General features: G+C 43.2%; 1 protein-coding gene across 29 annotated transcripts in view; it reads right to left on the reverse strand.

Annotated features, from left to right (window-relative positions):
• The window catches only part of LOC111605612 (basement membrane-specific heparan sulfate proteoglycan core protein), a 63,497-nt gene that overhangs the window by 37,440 nt on the left and 11,685 nt on the right, over positions 1-14,372 (reverse strand). For 17 of the 29 annotated variants that reach the window (XM_030223981.1, XM_023324248.2, XM_030224009.1 and 14 more), the window contains exons 2-3: positions 1,671-1,781; positions 1,026-1,148 (exon numbers count right to left, since the gene is read on the reverse strand). In XM_030223981.1, coding sequence (XP_030079841.1) covers positions 1,026-1,148; positions 1,671-1,781 — 234 coding nt within the window. The remainder of the gene's footprint in view (positions 1-1,025; positions 1,149-1,670; positions 1,782-14,372) is intronic. The other 12 variants (XM_030223996.1, XM_030223998.1, XM_030223989.1 and 9 more) reach the window with 1 other exon arrangement.

Raw genomic sequence — 14,372 nt, forward strand, 5'->3', positions numbered from 1 at the left:
CAACCAGACAGACTGATTGACAGACAGACAGAGTTACACACACGCACTCACCATCGCAATAGCGCTCGTCTGATATATCCTCGGGGCAATCGATGTTGCCATTGCAGAGCAGCTCCTTGGCAATGCAAGTGCCGTCATCGCATTGCCATTTGTCGTACAGACAGGCTGCATGAGCAGTTAACAAAAGAGTTAGAGAGAGAGAGAGAGAGAAAGTATAATATATTTTACTAAAGAGAGAGTTGGAGAGGGAGAGCGTGCGTTGTTAGACATACGGCAGCCCTCCTCGTCGGAGCGATCGTGCGGACAATCGGCGCGTCCATCGCAACGATGCACGATCGAAATGCAGCTGAGATCGAGACAGGTGAACTTGCCCTTGGGGCAGGTGTAGCGTAGCCTTGGCACAACTGAGCAGCATGGCACAAAATAAGTTCAAATTGAGAGAGAGAAAAAGAGGTAGAGAGGGAGAGAGGGAGAGGGAGAGGCAGAGAACGGTGGAGAGTCAGAGCAAAAACGTTAGATGATGAGCGCAACGCATATGATTGAGTGATTGACTGATTGATGAAGTGTGTTTGTTATGTCTGCTGATCTGGGCACTGAATTTCAACAGCACTTAGCAATTCTTGGCCGCATGTTTGTTTGGCATTGTGCAGAAACTGTACTTTTGTAGAATAGTTGAGCAGAGTAATATGCCTAAGCTCATGATTGATAACGCAATTGAGTCTCGTGTAAGCATTTCTTCTCGATTAATCACTCAATTAAATTTGATCGAGTTAGGCAGAATTGAGAGTTAGGGGAGGAAGAGCGAGAGCAGTATAGAAGACTCTGTCTTAAACGGCTCAATCGAAAGTACAAGTACAAAAACATGTCAATCAAACATGACTGACTGACCAAGAGAGAGAGATAGAGGAGATTATATGCCAGCTAAGTGAATGCAGAACTATTGAGTTCAGTGCGATCAGCAAATTGATGATTGATTGATCGATTGATTGATTGCTTGAGTGATTGATTGGATGATCGATACTCACTTCCATCGCATTGCTCCTCATCGTCGCCATCGCTGCAATCGGCGTGGCCATCGCATTGCTGGCTGACGCTGATGCAGCGGGTGCCATCGCGACATTGATACTCCATGCCGCTGCAGGCGGCGGCTGGTTAGCGTTAGTAAACGGTGATCGAATAACGGTAATGATTATTATTATTATTTTGGATTTGTATTGTTATTTGAGTGTTAGTTGTTGCCCCCATTTGCGGCGAGCAGGTCAGGCGGTCAAGAGCGAGCGAGCAAGAGACACAGAGAGAGAGAGAAAGCAGAAAGTAAAAATAATTCGGTTAGTGGTTAGTGGTTAATAAGTTTGTGGTTAATCAAATTGGCTTATGGGACAGTTACCGTAAGCGGACTTATGCCTACGGCCGGCAGGTCGGATATCGGCCTACATGTAGCAGTTATCGATTATCGATTATCTATTATCGAACATGTCTTACAGCTAGAAACTTAGTCAAACTTAGTCAACGCATAGACGTATCCAAAATCATTTTGGGCTTACGTCTACCACTAAATATACATATATGTGTGTATACGTGTGTGTCTATGTGTGTGTGTATATATGTCTTTGCAGTTGTGTATATAGGACTTTAGGTTATAATGGATCTGCTTTCGGTCAACTACTTACGGCAGTCATCGCCCTCGTCTTCGCCGTCGGGACAGTCCACGACGTAGTTGCAAACTTTGCTGTTGTCGATGCATTTTCCATTGCGGCATCGGTACTCAGTGGCGCTGCATTCTGAAATGGCCAAAAGAGAGGTTTTCCAGTTTAGAGCTGTGTGCATATACCCTGTGAATAAGACGCAACAACTGATGCAGGTGGTACTCGCAACCAGCCAACAAAATATTTGCAGCTGAGTCCATCTCCCAGAGTTGTCAAATGTTTTCAAATTGAAGGGAACACTTTTGATACAGATAAAATACTCATAATTACAGGGTATAACACTCTCGATTGAGACTTTGATTGGCAAGTGAACTTTAACTCCTTTTTGATTTGTCTAGTCTTATAGATAGCTCAGTCACTGATATTAGATTAAGTTGAGTGAGCTCAAAGGCAAGAATGTTGTCAGTTGGTATATCAAATCTAGTGTGGAACATATATATAAATATATGCACATGTAGCGTATTACAGGGTATTTACTGTGACATATCTCTTCTACAAAGAATTTGTATATTTTTTTATGGAAATATATATTTTTGGCCAGCCAATGGTGCAATTAGCCCTCAACCGGATGCAGTTTAACAAGCATTTCCCACTGATTTTTATGTTTGTTGTTGCTGCTGCTGCTGCTGTGTGTCGAATTTGTCAGTTGCCAACTTAAAAGCAAAAGTTTGTTAGGTGTCTGTCTCTGGTCGTCTGTATGTGTGTGTGTTGATAAGTTGATAAGCCTGACAACCTACTCGAAATGACACAGCAGCCACGCCACACCTCAAGCTTTGCTCGGCTCGACTTTGCGACAGCAAGCATCGTTAGCCACAGTTTCCTGTGCATGCTGCTTTTGGCCCTTTTGAACCCTTTTTTTATACAACGTTGTTGTTGCCATTGTCGTTGCCGTTGCCGTTGCCGTTGTCGTTGCTGTTGGACGCTCAAAATACCAGTCAACTTAAGCATTTTCACAAATATTTTTCACACTTTTCATTCATCTGGTAGCGCTTCAAAGTATGCACAACACAAAGTGGAAAGCAGCGCGGATTTGATTACAAGGAAATAAGAGAGAGAGAGAGAGAGAGAGCTAGCTGAGGGCGCCAGCCAGAGATGGGAGGGCAGGGAGCGAGCGAGCGAGAGCGTTCTAGGCGGAAACAAAAAAAAAAAAGAGAAGAAGGAAGAAGAAGAATGGTTGGCGCTTAAGAGCAACAACAGGGAGCAGTGGGCTAATTAGAAGCAAAGACAAGATGCGCACGCCAACAACTGGAGGCGTGGCACTTGGCTCAAGTGTAATCAGAGACAGCTTTAAGTTTTCACAGCTGCCGCCTCGGGCTAAATCAAAAAAATCTCTTACACTCGCTAGCCCATAGCTATACAAATTTATATATATATATATATAAATATATATATATATATATATAATTGTACAGATTATGTGCACAATTAGCGGGGCTAATTCATTTGAAATAGATTCTCAGTACATTTGCTGCCTGTCACGCGTCCATCTCAAATGTCTCATACATATGTCCTGCTAGGACAATGTGGATTGCAATTGATTGTTATATAACAGTTCTTGTATAACAATTTATATTTCAAGAATAACTCACATCATTATGGAATCGCAAAAGTGTCTTGTATTGGCCTGTCACAATCTCTGCTCTATATATCATTTGTCATAATTTAATATCAAATTTTACTCAATCGCGATCAGTCGTTCGACCTGTAAAGACGTGAATTCGAACAGCCTTCGCTTAAGCTCTACTGCTGCAGAGTTCTAAAAATAGAACTTTGCGGTGCATTCTTCAACGCAACAGCAACAAAAACCGCACACGCAGCGTTTTCTTATCGCTTGCTTCCGCGTAACTCAATTGCTTTAATTGCAATTTACGAAATTTCGTCGCTTGGCGCGAGTGCGCCTGCACTCAAAAGCACAATCCGCGATGACATCTAATGTCAATAACCTCGCTACAGCTGTAAAGGTAAATGCAGAAATGCAAGCCCAGCTTAACGTTGTGATGGCAAATAGGCAAGCCTCCATCATGCCAATAAACTCAAAAATAGATATCGCCTCCGTGCAAGGCATCACTAACAACAAAAACACGAAACGTAAACAGCCAAATTCACCAAAAACCATCAAGAAAAGGCTCATCTTCGACGAACCAAGCACCAGCAATGCAGCATTAATATCAGAAAATCGATTTTCACTGCTCGTAGAAGAAGATGAAGACTACAGCGAATCACCTGTAGCTCCAGAAGCCCCAGTATTGACCGACCAGCAAACTACTCCGAAACCTCGTCCGCCCCCCATATGGTGTCCAAACATCAAGTCTGTGGCCCTACTTCAACAGATAATAGATAAAGTAATTGATGCTAAATCATACGTAATTAAGCCAAAGAAGAATAACATAGGTGTATTAACCCAATGCAGTGAGGACTATCGCAGAGTTATAGACCACTTTACTAAGCTGGAATTGGAGTTCCACTGCTACCAGCTTAAGGAGGACAAACCATATAGAGTCGTGTTCAAAGGGCTTCACTCCAGCACTGATACAACACTAATTAAAAAGGAATTGGAAACCAAAGGCCACACAATTACAAATGTGCACAACCCACTGAGCCGTATGGACAAAACACCGCTAAATATATTTTTTGTTGACGTGGCTCAGGCCCCCAACAACAAAGAAATTTTGGACATTCGAGTTGTCTGCAGGCAACGCTGCACAGTGGAACTGCCAAGAAGATACAACGACCTGACACAATGCCATCGCTGTCAAGAATTTGGACACACACAACGCTACTGCCACAAAGCTCCCAGATGTGTGCGTTGCGCCGGGAAACACGCATCCAAAGACTGCACCCGCGAAAAGGACCAGGCACCAACTTGTGTGCACTGTGAGTTACAGCACCCAGCCAACTATAAGGGCTGCCAAGTATACAAGCGGTTGCGCAAATTGCAATCCCCAGCACAAAAAAGGAGTCCCACACAAACACCGTCTACGGGTCCGAGTACTGCTTCCGAAATTACAAGGCCCCGGAGCATTACCCAAGCCACGAGCTTTGCAACGCCTATTAGTGGTGTTTCTTACGCACAGGCCGCTAGAGGTGGACCGTCAAATAAGAATACCACAAGTGACACTTTGTTCACTGAAATGCTTCAGCAACAACAACGTCAGTTTGACGCAATTAATGCCGAGCTCAAAGCGATGCGAGAAGTACAATCCCAACAAGCAACCATGCTAAACAGTTTAATGGCCATCATAACCAAGCTTGCCTACAAATAATGGCTTTACGTGTGGGTATCTGGAACGCCAATGGCCTGAGAAACAAGACTCAGGAACTGGCTGCGTTTCTCTCACAAGAAAACATAGATATAATGTTAATAACAGAAACTCATGAGTGCCCCACTACACAAATTTTCGGATACGAACACTATCAGGCTCATGGTGAAGGAGCAAACTGCTTTGGTGGATCCTCAATCCTCATACGAGCAACAATACCGCATACACCTTTACTGCCAATTTGCAACGCAACAATGCAGGTCTCAGCCATCACCCTGCCTACGTCTATTGGAGCGATCGAAGTTGCGTCAATTTATCTTCCGCCAAACACTGGTCTGTGTGATCATCACATGGAACAGGTTCTAGGCCAAAGGTTGAATAAGACCCTCATCGGCGGCGACTGGAATGGATGGCACCCATTTTGGGGAAGCAATAGTGCGAATCGTCGCGGAGAAGTCATATTTGAGGCGATTCAAAACTTACAATTCAGCATATTGGCGACTGGAGCCCCCACCCGTTACCCAATTAATGGACACAGGCCCTCGGCAATCGACTTCGCTGTCTACAAAGGCATCTGTGACCGGCAATTGACCATTGAAGAATCCTTGGACCTATCCTCTGACCACCTGCCACTAATAGTCACAATCCACGCGCAGCCACAGCCCTTGCCCATTAGGAAACAACTACTGCCAGCAGGATCAGATTTAGGAGTCTTTAGGCGCGAGCTCCATTACTCTTTGCACATAGAAATGGAACTTAACACTCCTGAAGACGTGGACTACGCAGCAAACAAACTGCAGGAAGAAATAGTCAAAGCTGCGCACCAAGCCGCCCCACCATCTTGCCAAACAAGACAACAGTCTCCGTACAACATCCCCCTCACCTTGGAGGCCCAACACCTACTAATACACAAAAGATGGGCCAGGAGACGCTGGTTAAGATTACGCACGCCTGATGCCAAATCCATGTACAACGAAGCCACGAGGCATCTTAAAGCTGCTCTCGCCCTGCTTCAAAAGAGGTGTATCAGCGATGCGCTGGTACGAGCTGAATCGCCCACTGACGCAGAGTTTCAATTATGGAAATTTACAAGAAAGCTCAAACGGCAGCCAATACGACGTCATCCCATTCGGAGCATTTCTGGTTCCTGGCACATTGGAGACGAAGCTCAAGCTGAGGCTTTTGCAAACCACCTTCAAGACCAATTCACGCCGGTGATTACCGCAGAGGCCTCAGAAATCGAAGCAACAGAAGACATCGTTCTCTCGCCCCTCCCAGCTGAAGACCAGATAACTGGATGTACAAAAGAAGAGGTTCTTGAACACATCAGAAGAGTGAAGGCAAAAAAATCCCCTGGATATGATCTAATAAACGGCAGAGTCCTTAGAGCACTGCCTGACTCCACCATAGACTACATAACTATGGTGTACAACGCCATGCTCCGCATCCGGCACTTTCCAGCCTGCTGGAAGCGCGCCGTGATTGTGATGATTCCTAAGCCTGGCAAACCCGTGGGAGAAATTGAGTCGTACAGACCAATTAGCCTGTTGCCAGTACTCTCCAAAATATTCGAAAGAATATTTCTGGAACGAGTACTGACACATCTGGGACGCCAGGAGGCCATTCCAAACCATCAGTTTGGCTTCAGGAGACAGCATGGAACACCGGAACAGGTTCACAGAGTTGTGCACCATATCCTTGGAGCCTTTGAAGAAAAGATGTACTGCTCTGCCGTCTTTTTAGACATCAAACAGGCGTTTGATCGAGTTTGGCACCTGGGACTGCTGCAGAAAGTGAGGACCACCCTTCCAGCCCCATTTTTCGCGTTGCTATCCTCATACCTTATTGGAAGAACCTTCCAAGTGTCAAGGGGGCAAACAGTATCCTTGACTAGACCAATTATGGCTGGAGTACCACAGGGTAGTGTTCTAGGCCCAACACTTTATACTTTATTCACAGGAGATATGCCAACTCCCGAGCCAAATATAGGAAGTACAGATGCAGTACTCATAGCGACCTATGCAGATGACACCGCCATCTTATCACGTCACGTATCTGCGCAAGAAGCTTCAGACTCACTACAAAAATATCTGGACTCTTTCGGACGCTGGGCAAAACGGTGGTGTATCACCATTAATGCACAAAAGTCTGTACATACTACCTTCGCCACTAGAAGAGGAGATTGCCCAAGCGTTGCATTGGGGCCCACTATTCCCAAAGCCTCAAAAGTAAAGTACCTTGGTATCACTCTTGACAGAAGGCTGACTTTTAAAGCGCACATAAGTCAAGTAACCTCAAAATGCAAAAGCAAGCTAAAAACCCTCGACTGGATGCTGAGAGCTTCAAGCAAGTTGTCTTACAGCAGCAAGGCCGCCATCTACAAGGCAATAGTTGTCCCAACCTTCGTATATGGTATCTCTCTATGGGGCTCCTCGGCGAAGACTACAAGGAACAAAATTCAGACCCTGCAGAATAAAGCACTACGCAGATGGACTGGAGCCAGCTGGTTTGTAAGAAACTCAGTCTTACATAGGGATTTAGCAATTCCCACAGTTGCTGAACTCATTGGGCGACACAGTTCAAGATACGCGGACAGACTTGCAGCGCATCCTAACCATCTCGCAAGCAACCTGGCTATAAACAACAATAGGCGAAGACTGAAGAGATTGCATCCTCTAGACAATATTAGAACTAATTAAGATAGTAGCTACAAGTGCAGAATAATTGGCATATCTGCCCTCCCATTAGTTAAGGTTTAGAGCTAAATGCGCTATAGAGTCTAAGACAATAAGCTGCAACAAAATAAAGAAATAAAAACGAAAAAAAAAAAAAAAAAAAAAAAAAAAAAAAAAAAAAAAAGATTCTCAGCGCATTCCACTAGCTAAAAGTTGTGATAATCAAGTTTCCATTGCATACTTCTGAGCGCACTGGAAAATCAATTTCATAATCTGCATCTTTTAGCTCTGGCTAATCTGGCTCGCATCAAATCTGGCCATTAATGCTACCAGGCGAAGACAGAGTGGATAGCGTTGATGAACTTGGAATATTGTAGAATTGATTAAGCTAAGCTATAAATAGGTCTAGCCTTTTGATGCGGCTTGCAGGCCCACCTACTAGCTGGGCATAGCGCTAAAGCGTCCAAGAATTACATAACATCAAGAATTAGCTGTATAAAAGCGGACTTACGAGCTGTCAACAGTCCATTTGCTCGAGCGGTGAGCATATATGAATTCTTAATTGAGCATCGAATGTTTAGGCAAAGAGAAAAGTCAAGTTAAGCACTGTGAGCCAATTGAAAATGTTTTTGGGCCAATGTATTAAACAGACAGAAGAAGGTTATATATATTTATATATATATATATATATATATATATATATATATATTTATATATATTTATATATATACACACATACATATATATGCATAGTATAATATTCTAGATCAAAACGATGAGCTTGGCAGTAGAAGCTTATCATTATCAATAACTAATGGCTGGTTTCCTAACTAACGATCTCTGAGGACAGTGAATATCTTTTTATAATTTGTCAGAAAGCATTGTTTATTAACCCAAATATTTATGTGTGTTGGATATTGATTCAGTTTGGTCACCTTCCATTGTAATTTACACTTCAACAACCCCGACAAATAATGAATTTCAAGTGTCTTTTACAACCAAGTCCACATCCAGAATGCCAATTTCTGGGCTCTTCTTTTCGTCCACTGACAATCATTAGCCTGTCTGACCCTGTCTGAATGGCCAAATAGCCATCTCACTCTCACTTGGCAACACTCGGGACAAACCAGAACTGAGAAGCGCCAAGCGTGAGCCAAGAGGCAGTCTCACTCGGAAAATAGCTCCACATCAGTCCTGAAACAGTTGGAGGCAATAATGAATCGGAACTCTTAGAAAACAGAATCTGATATATATCGATATCAGTTATATATATATATATATATATATATATATATATATATATATATATATTTATGTATATAAATATATCTGAGTGCAACTCTCAGCTGGATCAACTTGCTCCTTCGGGATGGTCAAGCAAGAAGGCGCAGCTGTTGTTGCCTTCAGCCTAATCTGTTGTTCAAATTTATAATTTGTTTGATCTAAAGATATATATGTTTACTGCTGCTGCTGCTGCAGCTGCTTCTTCTTTTATATTTATCCTTTTTGCTGTTGATTGCCTTGGCGCATTCAATTAATGAAAATGCTTAACTTTTGGTGAGCCGTTTGGCTTAGGCTTGTGGAACCTCTGTCTTGAGGGTTCATTGGGGCCATTGGCCGCCATAAATCAACAATTGTTGTCGTCACCGTCGTCGGCGTCTTCTTCGTGGTTAGCTGCAGCGCCAACTTTAACTACTTTTTGGGCGCTCACAAATCGTCAAAGTTTCGTTGTTTTTTTTTCTTTTGGTTTTCATCGCTTCGCTTGCAATTTGCAACACGAAGCTGCCAAAAAGCGTTTTCTTATTATTATTTTTCGTTTGTTTCTGCTTTTTGCATTCGAAGTTTGTCTGCGGCGCAAAAGGGCACGCCCCTGCACCAGCCCTCAGCCCCCCAGCCCTCCAGCAATGCAGTTTGACAATTTCGTTTGCGTTTTGCCGCACCTCAAAGTAGGCAACACAATTCGCCAAACCAAACAAATGGCAGTCGAGAGAGAACGAGGAGAGGCGGGCAAGTGGCAAGTGGCAGCAAGAAAAGCAGCAGACAGACGGAAGCAACAAAGGCTTTGCTTATTGACATTAAAGATTCAATAATGGCCAACATATGGCAGCTGCCGGATTTGGCTGCCAAACTCATCAACACAGACAAAAAAAAACGAGAAAAGGCCAAAACTGAAGACGACTTCGCTTAAGCGTTACCCTGCACAGCGAGAGAAGCTTCTACACATATAAGAAATATATTCTCTAGAGAATTGCAATGGCTATAAATGAATCAGATGAATATATATATATATATATATATATCAATCAAAATGTGGACTTATCTAAAATCTATAAAGAAATGTGAGTATATAAATATCAGAGGCTTGCAAGGGGTTCTCTTATACAGCCTCTTCGACTGCTGAGCAGCAAGCAGGGTATTAGGCGAAAGGGCTTCCAATTTGCCTCACACTGAGGGCACACAGCAACGGGTTAGAGCGGACAGGCAGACAGACAGACAGCTCGTAAGCCATTTGCCGGCTCGTTTGATGCTCAGGACATAGGTAAACAAATTACGTGCAGCATTTATAATCTGCCAAAAATCCCAAAGATAAAGATAAAGGCGGGCATCAAAAACATTGCCAATGCTGCACGGGCCGGCACCCTAGCCAGTGCTAGCGTTGCACACCTGTGTGCACCTGTCCAGCCCCTGCGTGGCAGTACAGGGTGTTATCGAAAGGAACCCCCACAGCAGGCAACTGGAGCAACAGGCCAGCAGCAAGTGGCAGCAGCTGTGCTACAATCGCAGTTGCAGCAACTTTTGCTCTCTCCCGTTTATTTATTTGGCTGCTGTATGCCTAATGCACCAATACACACACACACAGCGGCACACTCACACACACTCACACACATTAAGTGAGACAGACAGGAGCAACAACTTGTTCAAGTGTCAAAAGGCCGTGTGGAATTTCTCAGTCTGGTGCTCAACTCACACTCTCTTTCGCTTGCTCTCTCTCTCCCTCCCTCAGTGTCACTCTCTCGCTCTCTCCAGCTTGTAATGAGAGCTGTGTCAGCAGGCGCACAGCGCCAACAAGTGAACAAATTGAGTGAATTCATGTGAGTGTCGGAATGATTGAGTTGGTCAGCTGCTCGGCTCTGCTCTGCACTGCTTCCATTTGCACTTGAACTTAAAGCGTGCCGCCTGCAAGTATGCAGCAAAACCACCTACAACAACAGCAATAACAACAAGTAGACACACGCACACACACCTGGTGCCAGGCACTAAATTCGAGACGATAATTGATACGCGGCGCATGGAAAACGCAAAAGCGCAGAAGCCAAAACCGCAAACAAACAAAGTTCGAGAGGTGCACGAATTGCTGCGGGTGGTGCTGCGGATGGTTAAACAGTTCTATGCATAGGCGAACCTAGCAGCCAGCTACCTGCCTGCCAGCAAACACAACACAGGCGACAAGGGGCCACATTTTCACTTTGCGGCATCGAATATAGCAAAATAAAAAGCCAAAAAACTGGTAAAAGAAAAGTGTGATAAGAAAGCAATGGAACGAAAAACAAGCAAACCTGTAAGGCAATACAGTTCGATTTCACACATACGAAAGACCATATAGATTTATGTTCTAGGACTCAAAGGTTATATATCAGTAATATTATCCTGTTATACTGTTATACTGTTATACTGTTATACTGTTATACTGTTATACTGTTATACTGTTATACTGTTATACTGTTATACTGTTATACTGTATACTGTTATACTGTTATACTGTTATACTGTATACTGTTATACTGTTATACTGTTATACTGTTATACTGTTATACTGTTATACTGTTATACTGTTATACTGTTATACTGTTATACTGTTATACTGTTATACTGTTATACTGTTATACTGTTATACTGTTATACTGTTATACTGTTACACTATTATACTGTTATACATATTATATACTCATTTTATGTTCTAACCTTCCACACATAAATTCCTTTTTTTATGCGATTACAGGGTATACAATAGAAAATGCAAAACAGCTACATCAACCACATTGAATCTGCGTGTGTGGGTGTTGTTGTTGCTGTTGTCGCTTAAAAGCGGTTTTTGTAGCCGCGTAACAATTTTGTGGTTGTTGTTGTTGTTGCTGTCATTTGGTAATAATAAAAAGTATTTTGATTTGATTATTGCTCGTTAGCGCAGCTCATCCCCAGCTCCAAACACTCAGCCAGTCACTTTCAGTCTGCGCTGATCGACTCATTAACTCACTTATTTTGCCGCAAAGTGCACACAACAGAAAGTACTTCAACCCCAACCCCAACCCCATTGTACCCTTACCACACTTAAGCCGCCGCCAATCCCATTAGGAGCCCCATCTGCTTCTGCTATAGAAAATATCCTTGAAGCGGTTTAAAGCACGTTTTGTGCATCTTGCACGCTTAAAGGCCGCCGCCACGCAACTGACAAGTTTTGTCGAGCCATGCAAATGAGTTATTAGGCAGTTCACGCCCCCTTCACCCCTCTCTGTCCACTCTTCGCTCTTCACTCTTCCCTCTTCAGTTCCACTAAATGCTGCTTTAATTAAGCCAAAAACTATAAGCGATAAATATTTTGCCGTCATGTCTAATCGATTTCCGTGCGTTGCACGTCGCGTATACGCAACATTCATACTTTCTTTTCGACGGAAGCCCATGTCACAGCTAAAAACTGTAAATGTAACGGTAAAATGTAGCTGTAATTGTGACACATACAGCTGATTGTTGCTGATGTCTGCTCTGGGATCTTGATGGCCGTATGAGTAATTACAGCATATTCCACGTGCTCATCGGAAATTGAACAGACAGGTAATATGTACGCCCCCTCCGCCATCCTCGCCCTTCCTACCCCAGAGCTCAAGAGCCAGTTATGGCTGGTATCAAATATACATATATTTTGAACAACAGTTTTCGAAGAATAATTGATTTACGTATAAATAAAATATTATTTAACTCTAGAGGAAAAATTCAGTTTCGAATTTTCGAAATTCTGAATTCTGTAATGAAATAAGAATCTATTCGTACTAAACAAACGTAGAACAAAACTATTCATTTCTCTTTGAGCTGATCGGTAGAAGTTTGCTTCGGCTCTACCTGGGAGGTCCAAGGAAGCACACGAAGAAGTTGTGTATGCATTATCTACAAAATACTCTCTCCTTTGGAATGCAAAAGAAAATTGCAAATGAGTACTCATATGATTGTATATTCAAAAGCTATTTATGAATATATTTGTTGGTCGAATTGCGTAAATTTTTATATTTCAGAATCCATTTTTTATAGTTGAAACATTTTTTTCGAAAAAGTTTTCAGATAAGTATTCGCAGAAGTATTCGTGAATATTCAAAAAATATCTATGTATATATTTTGGGGGTAACACGTTTGTAAATGAGTATTCACATGACTATTCATGAATATTCAAAAGAGAATCTGTGAGTGTAGTTTAGACCAAATAGAATACATTTTTGATAATATCAAAATTCTCACAAATGAGTGTGAGTATTGGCATGAATATTTATGAATATTTGAATACTATTTTCTTGAGTATATTTTGGAGTAAAAGTGCGCAACTCTGAGCTACTTGGAATGCAGTGCAGAAAATTGAATCACGCTGGCAAATGAGTTTAATTCACATTTGAAGCCAGCTGCCAGCCATGGAAAAACGTCGCTTCTACACAACCCTCGCTGCGTGCGTCCACCTAATGTGGCAGCAACCTTCTATGCCAACCACTTGCCACAGGAATCATGTCAAGTATCTGTCGTTTGTCGTTGTCGTCGTTTGGTTTAAGCAAACGAATTTTCAAGCTGAGTTCGACTGACGCTCGCTTGATTGATTGTCATATTCATATTCATAATCATACTCATACTCATATACACTCATTGTCATTCAAGTGCACTGTCTCCCTCCCGCCCTCTCTTCCTCTCTCTTTCTCTCCAGTTTTGCTGCTGTGTAAACACGGGCAGGCAACGTCAAAATGGCAGCTTAACACGAAGCTCCTCACGTCGCTTAGTTCATGAATATGCACACACACACAAACACGCGTGCGATGTGTGTGTAGGTAAGCGCTGTATAGGCCGACCATGCCCATATTGTAGGCGGCTGCAGCCGCAAGTGCCTTATTTAATGAGTCATTAGCCGTCGGGCATTTCAGACCAAAAGTTTGGCTTGGTTGCAGCCGCTGCTGATGCGCCTTGTCACACACGCATACATGCATCTGTATATATATACATATATATTTATATATATATATATATATATATAAAGCGAGCTATCCGTGTCAAAAAGTAGCTGCAGCCGCGACAGTTGTCAGTTGTGTGCTGCAGCTGCAGGGGCGACAATTATGTGGCGTCTGCACTTTTAAGTGCCCCTTTGCATGTGGCGCTGTTTGCACAGGGTCGCCCAGGCAGACGCTCGCGGGCGTATGCGGGCGCGGAGGCGGCGCGAGCGTAGAGGGGTCACAGTTCATAGGCATTAACACACAATGTAAACATTGCATAAATACTTGTAAGCCAGCGCTTCAGCGCGTCGATATCAGTGGCAACTGCCAACTTGTTGGCCAAATTCCACAACTCCAACTCATGAAGCATACCCTGTAAAGGCACCGAGCGGGCCTATGGAGTGTACGTGTATGCCTGCAGCTGTCGTCGAACAGCTCATCTCTGTGGTCATAGAGTCATAGAGTTTCTATTTAAAGGCGGCAAGGTATCAAGTT

Source organism: Drosophila hydei, unplaced genomic scaffold (genome assembly GCF_003285905.1).
Source record: "Drosophila hydei strain 15085-1641.00,03,60 unplaced genomic scaffold, DhydRS2 tig00000333-arrow-arrow-pilon, whole genome shotgun sequence".
Classification (NCBI taxonomy): domain Eukaryota; kingdom Metazoa; phylum Arthropoda; class Insecta; order Diptera; family Drosophilidae; genus Drosophila; species Drosophila hydei.